We start from the raw sequence: 7,104 nt of genomic DNA, 5'->3' as shown, positions 1-7,104 counted from the left end.
GGCTTTCCCCAGGTGGTTGCAGCAGTCGATGGTTGCCATGTCCCAGTCATTGGACCTCGGCAAAGTCCAGATGATTATGTTAACAGGAAGGGATTCCACTCATTAATCCTTCAGGGGCTAGTAGATTGTAATTATCTATTTCTTGATATATGTGTTGGATGGCCGGGTAAAGTACACGACGCACGTGTCTTCAAGAACTCTCCATTGTTTGCCTTGTGTTGTGCCAGAGCTTTTCTTCCGCTCGATATGTCGGTGATGATATCTGGTGTACAAGTTCCTCCCCTGATATTAGGTGACTCAGCTTATGCTCTCAGCAATTGGCTGATGAAACCATATATTGATCGTGGAAATCTTACCCCGGAGGAACGCAGTTTCAACATAAAACACAGCACGACTAGAGTAGTTGTTGAAAATGCCTTTGGTCGATTGAAGGGAAGGTTCAGAAGCATTGGGAAGAGACTGGACTTAAAAGTTGAAAATGCCTGCAATGTCATCGCAGCGTGTTGTGTTTTACATAATTATTGTGAGATGCGAAACGAGTCTTTTGATGACCAATGGCTCAATGATATTCACATTCATGCTGGAGTTTGTCCAGGTGATCCAAATCAAAGGCAGAACACAAATGCTGTTGCAATAAGAGATGCAATTAAAAGATTCTTAATATAAATATTCATTGTCACATGCATCACTTGAACATGAGTGTTCAACATAAGCATCTCTCACAGGCAAATAATCCATCAAAGAGTTTGCACCTCTAGCTCAAAAAAGTCGTTTATATGAATACTTTCTCCCTTTAAGGTTTATTGTATACAGTGCAAATAGTTTCATAAATAATGGAAGAGTCAAGATCTTTTGAAGGACACTCCTCTAAGAGGGTCAAACAGTGTTCCATTTGTAATTACAGTTGTATAAATGAGATTTGAAAAGTAAATTGTCAATTGTGTAAATTAAAATTACTGATGACAAACTTTGATTGTCTGTGGTGTTCTTGGAAACCCCCACATTTTTTTTGAACATTTCAAAACCTGGACACCATCTCAGAACAATTAAAGATGCAGTCATTGCAAGTTTGCCATTTCACATCTGAAATAAACATATTAGCACTGAAATTATGCTAAAAAATTAGGGAGTAGTTTGAAACCCATGGTGTGACATATGCTAATTTAGCCATGCATACTACATGTTCACATAAAATACTAATTTGAGTGCAAGACTTGCATCTTCCTCTCTGAGTATTAGATGTAGGCATAAAGAAGGAGGGGGACAATCTCAGCTTTTCGATCAAAGTGTTCAGTTCGAATAGCAAGGAGATCTACTCACTCAGTGACATGGCCTCAGCTGGCATTAATGTCAGCAAAACTAATTTAATTCACTAACTTTTTGCTCTTGTTCCATTGCAAGTGACTGTGTAATTATACACCAGACTTTTTTGGTTAGTCCCTTACAAGAAAGAATAATTAAGCAAACAAACACAGAGCTCTCTGTTGTAAATTTATCAAGGAGACTTAAAAGACATCATTCATTTGACCCTCTCTCTCTGAACAACTGATGGAACCTCAGAAACAAATTTCATCATTTTAAAGGTGGATCAAAACTTTATTTCAAATATTAAATCAATTTTTCCAAAAGATCCTAACCACTGTGCACAAAAATATTCATTTATTTCATTAATTTTCCGGAGCATTTTTTAAATACTCTGGGCCAGGTCGTTCAAAGGTGGCTTAACTTAACCCAGGGTTAGTGTGAAATTTGATTTCAAATATGAAAATTTAAAAAGAAATCCATTTTCTTTTTTTTTGTCTACAATTTGATGATTAGATGGTCTAAAAGGAATAGGGAAAATTATCCCAAAAAAGACTCCTGAATAAAGAAATAAAGAAGCTGAATCAAAATTTAACCCTGGGTTAGTGTTAATCGGCCTCTGAACAACTAGGCTCTGCCGGAAAATTAAAAATAACACTTAAAGGAAAAAAACGATTTTTATTTTCTCAAAGAAAAAAAAAAGCATATTCAATTGAAGACAACTATAGAAGACAATTAGTTCAAGTAAAGAAAAGTTAACCAGAGCATGTCAACATCAATGATCTAAGCGTTAAGTTCAATATAGTTTTCTTCTTTTTCTTGCACCTTCTCCAACGACTGGGAATCGGCCATTAGATTTCGTGAAACATCGTTCAACTTACAACATAAATAAAGCCGAAAACTAAACCAACTGAAACTGTCGCAGGTACGATCGCAAATTAAATTGTTGAAGACACGTTCTTTTTATTTTCGAAGTACCTGCGCCAATTTCAGCAGAAACTCCTGGTCTTCCTTCCTTCTTCTCTCCTCCCTTTCTTCTTCTCGTCTTTCACGAGCCTCCTCTGCGGCAAGAAAACTCCTATCAGCAGCTTGTTGATAGGAAACAAATGCCTCCAACGCCTTGTCAATTTGTGTTAAGGCATCCGTCGTTGACACCTTCCGCTTCTTCGTAGCGGGTTTGAAAAATGGCTTGCCAGCATCTGTTGTTCTTTCTGTGAAGGAATACAAGAAATCTTTAAAGGCAGAAGTTAAAGTTTGAGCCAATACTTATCTCAATATTTTTGTTCAACTCCACTCATCTTGGAAGTAAAATTATCAAGAAATTTTGTTAGAGATTACAGACAACGTAGGCGCCGATATTGAAACATTTTCTTGGCCTATTGTCTGACCCTCCAATCAGCGAAAGTTTTCAAAGCTCACCTGTCAAACATTCACCCTTGTTCGGTTGAGGAAATTTGCCGGCTGTTTTGTTGTTGCTGCCGACGCTGGTGCCGCCGCTGAAGGAAGGCAACTCTTCGTTTGGTTCATCGTTCTTAATTTTTTCATTGTCTTCTTCTTCGTTGTCCGCCTCAATGATAATTTTTGAAGAATTTACCACAACCTTCGGTTTGGTACATGGTTTTTTTGAGAGAAATTCATCGACTTCGTCGAAAAACGCCGGCTTCCTCTTTGGAGTCCCGTTTCCGGTCTTCTCACATTCGTCTTTGTAGGAGCGATACGCACTTACTAATGTGTGTACTCTTGTTTTGCAGGCATCTTCATCACGGTCTTCGTAGCCTGCCGCTCGAATAAAATCACTTATTTCTTGCCATATAGGCCTCTTTCTGGTACAAGATATTAACTTCATTTGTATATTTTCGTCCCCCCACTTCTGTAGTAACAATAACGTTTCCTGGTTTTCCCAAATCCTTCCGCGGGTTTTTTTGGCAACCGCCATCTTTAATGTGTTTAGTTAAACACGAAAGTTAAACAACCTCATATAGGTAGTTTTATTAAACACGGTTTTAAACATGTTTGGCTACACGCGCCCGCGGTGTGAACAGGTAGTTTAATAAAACCAGTTTAGTAAAACAAGATTTAAACATGTTTAAGCTTTGGTGTGAACGGGGTATTAGTCTGTAATAGTGATATACTAACTTATCTTCAGTTTCTATGGCGTCAACGTAGCCTACCACCAAAACAACACGACCCAACTTTTACGACGGGGGGCCCGACTAAGCACAATCATATTCCTACCTACCATTTACATTTCAATTTTTCGAAGAGGTTTAAGCGCGAAGAACAAGCCATGTTGGAGTTCTGCTAAAAAATCTTCATGGTCACTTAGATTCTTAATATTTTTCTCAACTACTCAATATTAACAATAGCCATTTTTTGGAGCAAGCCTAACTTTCAATTTGTGTAAACCTCCTTCTGCCAGCCGTTATTTTAAGGTTGCACATTTTACGTTAAGAGAACTACCAAACGCTAACTGATCTACTTATCAAATTACTAGTTACTACGTTAAGGTTAGAAACATGTTTGGGGTAAAAGATAAGGGTGAAACCTCTTGCAATAAAGATACATTCATCCGTGAGTTCCGTGTGTCAGACAAGGCCACAAAAAATTATAAGCCCTCTAAATCATCAATCCTGTCGTGGTTCACGCTCTGCAAAATCTCTCGATTTTGGATTCTGCCGCCTCGACTTTTCAAATAAAGATGAAAGAAGCCTTCATATTATTTTGCGGAAAAATTTGCGACAACTTAATTAATTTCTTGCGTGTGATATTGAAAATTCACCCATGAACAAATCTGAATTCCGTCATAAACGCGGGAAGTTTGGATGGTCCTAAAGAAGATTCGAAAATTTACTTCGTAAGTGAGACAGACCAAGCCCCGGTCAACCCTGAAGAAAACCTCCCTTATTGTTCGACTGATCTTTTTTCATTTTCCTTGGAGAGAACAATAAATCTGAAGTGAGTTGCATAATTGACTGATGTTATGGGTAATTTTTGTTGCTTCTAGAAATTCCCAGACTGTTGAGTCATGCCGACTTGCACATCGTAGAACTTTCCAGAACATTTCATCAAGTCGTGTATTTATTATTTAATTCTTCTTAAATAGTTCTTGTGCAAGCTTCTGGAATGTTCTAGAACACTTTGTGCATATATATATATATATATATATATATATATATATATGTTTATATTTATATATTAAGACTCACTTATGTAGTGGTAACAGTTGTTATCGTCAGAGCGACGACTTTTTTTGAAAGCTATACCGAGAGAGAGCTACTGTGGAAGATTGCTCGTTTCAAGGGACTTTGGAGACAGCAGTGAGATTTTGTCAGTGGTGAGCTAGGATATAGAATCTGTAGGGCTTAATTAAGTTTATTAACGATAAGTATTGTACTCTTTTAAAGATTCGCTCCTTGTTAAGAACATTACTCGCTGTTTATTAAAGTAGTTGAGTTTGTAGAATTGTAGCGTTTTTCTGTCGGTAAGATTATACCGTAACAACTAAGACCACGCGTATTCGAACTAGTCGCAAAATACGATATTGAATTGCTCAGCTTTCGCGATCTTCGCACCACGTGGACGAACTAACGAGAATCCCACGTATTGCCAGCTTCTTTCGAATCTTCGCGCTCGTCGTCTCGTCATTTCTACGCATCTGTTGATCTATGAAAGCTCTTGCTTTTAGAGACAGCTTCTTCGGACTCCCGGAGCGAGTTAAAATTGCTATGGAGCCTCTTGATTAAGTGAGTGATGCCTGAAATGCTCCCAGTAACTCTTCGATTTTCAAGCTCTTGAATATTCCATCTGGATGGAAGCCTTGGTTATACAGCAGCTCGATTCGAGTTCTCGTATAGCTTGGAATTTTTGGTTTAATAACTACCAATGTGCAAAGAAATCAATGAATGAATGACAGTATTGTAAACGTAGCGTTGGTTTACCATGCGTTGTTTGCGAACAGTTCAAGTCACGCTTCCCCGCGCGGAGTCTCGACTACAAGAGGGGAGTTTAATGTGTTGTTGTATGAGGAAGTTAAGCTTAACAAACATACGTGGGATTCTCGCTAGTTCGTCCACGGCACGAAGATCGCGAAAGCAGCAAGGCTGGAGTCTGCAGCTGACTGTCTATTGCCTGCTGATTTCTGACGCCAAGAAAGCCAAGTGGCGACACTTTCCAGAACATGATTTTCAGCAACGAGTGCTCGATCTCCCTACAATCTCATAGTCGCAGGTGCTTCAGAATGGCGGACAAACCCACAAAGCGCAAGCCGAAACCGAAGCATCCACTCAATGTTCATGTGTGGGGGGAATCAGTAGACGTGGTGCCACCAGGTTTTGTATCTTTGATGGCATCATGGATGCTGATCTCTACGCAATGTTCTTGAGACGACGCTCGTTCCATTTATTAGAAATGAACTTCCCGAGCACCAGTTCATGCAGGACAGTGACCCGACGCATACGTCCATGTGAGTGCAAGCTGTCCTCTGGTGATCAATTTACGTAAAGCAAAACGAAAAGGGAAAAAAGGAGAGGAAAAAGGACTCAAGCTATGTGTAGGCTCTCAGAATGGAACGCTAACCGTTTAATGAAATAAAACATGTTGATATCAAGATTACGATCAGTTTGCCCAAAGGGAAAACAGAGTAATTTTCGTCGAGTGATTTTCGCCAACTGATTTTCGCCGACGTTTATTGAATCGTACTTAACTTGCATAGAATGAGAGTATATTATATTAGTATATTGCGACATTAAAAGAGCTTATAAATACAGCGAAGTTTACAGAGACGGACTTAACGTCCTTTCATTGTGTTAATTGCAAAGAATGACAACGTGACCTGTAGCACGAGTTTCATTCTTATGAACGCGATTCGTAATCAAATCGAATGAAATTTACATCATACGTAAGGTTAGATCCTAATGTTAAACTTATTTTTGGTTTTAAGGGTGTGAAATTAAAAGTGCACACAAACGCGGTGAAATTTTTCAGAAAGCGACTTGGTTTCCTCTGGGGGTCTCTGCTGGCAAACGGATCAAACTTTGAATATATTAGTTTCACACACCACCTTTTCTCCGGGGTTAGAAATTAATTTCATCGTGAAGCAGGAAAACTGCTTTCGATTATCTTCCAATAGCAATAATAATAATAATAATAATAATTATTATTAACGGGCGAGTTTAGAATTATCAACAAGCATGTCTTATTTTTTTAATTTGAAGGACCTGAAACAAAACTATCAAGGAATAAAGGCTTGGAAAAATACTTTGACCAGACAAAGCCTATTCGTGTCTATTGTCATTAGAACTATTTCAACAACAACAGGCACGCGAAAGGACGCAAACTTAATTATTGTCAACCTTAAGTTGCAAACGACAAGGTTGTTTGCATGATAATGTAAACTAAAAAAGGCCAATCAGATTACAGACTTTTCGATCTGACTTAGCTGTAAGGGAAGTATGAAAGTCCAAAATCGTCTGCTTTAACCGCTTTTATTACCACCATTAGAATTGAAAATCTATCATAGGAAACGAAGTTGCTAGAATCATCTGGAAGCGTGGACAGTATTCGGACGTTTACCGTTCAACATTAATCAATCCGTCCCTGCTTAAAGAGGGACAGAAAGCGAAGTTGATCAGGGGAAAAACAGATGTGGATTGCTACCCACTAGAAGAGGAGGTCCAGCAAACTTTCACAGAGAGCAACCTGCCAACACGCCCAGCAAGGGCAAAGAAGAAATTGGTGAGTATTCGTTCAGCAGACTGCCTTTAAGTTTGACGTATGTATACTTGTTAATTTTAAGAGATTTTG

General features: G+C 38.7%; 2 protein-coding genes across 2 annotated transcripts in view; one reads left to right on the top strand and one right to left on the bottom strand.

Annotated features, from left to right (window-relative positions):
• Nucleotides 1–911, top strand: part of LOC131798833 (putative nuclease HARBI1) — a 1,496-nt gene extending 585 nt beyond the window's left edge. The window contains exon 1 of the mRNA XM_059116492.2: nucleotides 1–911. This exon is cut by the window's left edge and continues 585 nt beyond it. Coding sequence (XP_058972475.2) covers nucleotides 1–666 — 666 coding nt within the window. The 3' untranslated portion in view covers nucleotides 667–911.
• An 863-nt stretch (nucleotides 912–1,774) lies between these two features.
• On the bottom strand, nucleotides 1,775–3,410 carry LOC131777642 (uncharacterized). The gene is made up of 2 exons (XM_059093955.2): nucleotides 2,722–3,410; nucleotides 1,775–2,513 (listed from the first exon to the last, which is right to left on the bottom strand). The coding sequence occupies exons 1-2, from the start codon at nucleotides 3,236–3,238 to the stop codon at nucleotides 2,266–2,268; spliced, it is 765 nt and encodes a 254-aa protein (XP_058949938.1). The 5' UTR covers nucleotides 3,239–3,410; the 3' UTR covers nucleotides 1,775–2,265.
• Between the last annotated feature and the right edge of the window lie 3,694 nt (nucleotides 3,411–7,104).

Source organism: Pocillopora verrucosa, chromosome 6 (assembly GCF_036669915.1).
Source record: "Pocillopora verrucosa isolate sample1 chromosome 6, ASM3666991v2, whole genome shotgun sequence".
In the NCBI taxonomy this organism is placed as follows: Eukaryota; Metazoa; Cnidaria; class Anthozoa; order Scleractinia; family Pocilloporidae; genus Pocillopora; species Pocillopora verrucosa.
Note: the sequence above shows the minus strand (reverse complement) of the source record. Positions and strands in the feature narration are given on the sequence as shown.

What these genes read in the sequence shown, in the direction of transcription:
- LOC131777642 (XM_059093955.2), bottom strand. Translation starts at nt 3,238, where the DNA reads ATGGCGGTTGCCAAAAAAACCCGCGGAAGGATTTGGGAAAACCAGGAA. An exon ending in CAAGGGTGAATGTTTGACAG is followed by an intron (nt 2,514 to 2,721) that starts GTGAGCTTTGAA and finishes ATTCCTTCACAG; the next exon opens with AAAGAACAACAGATGCTGGC.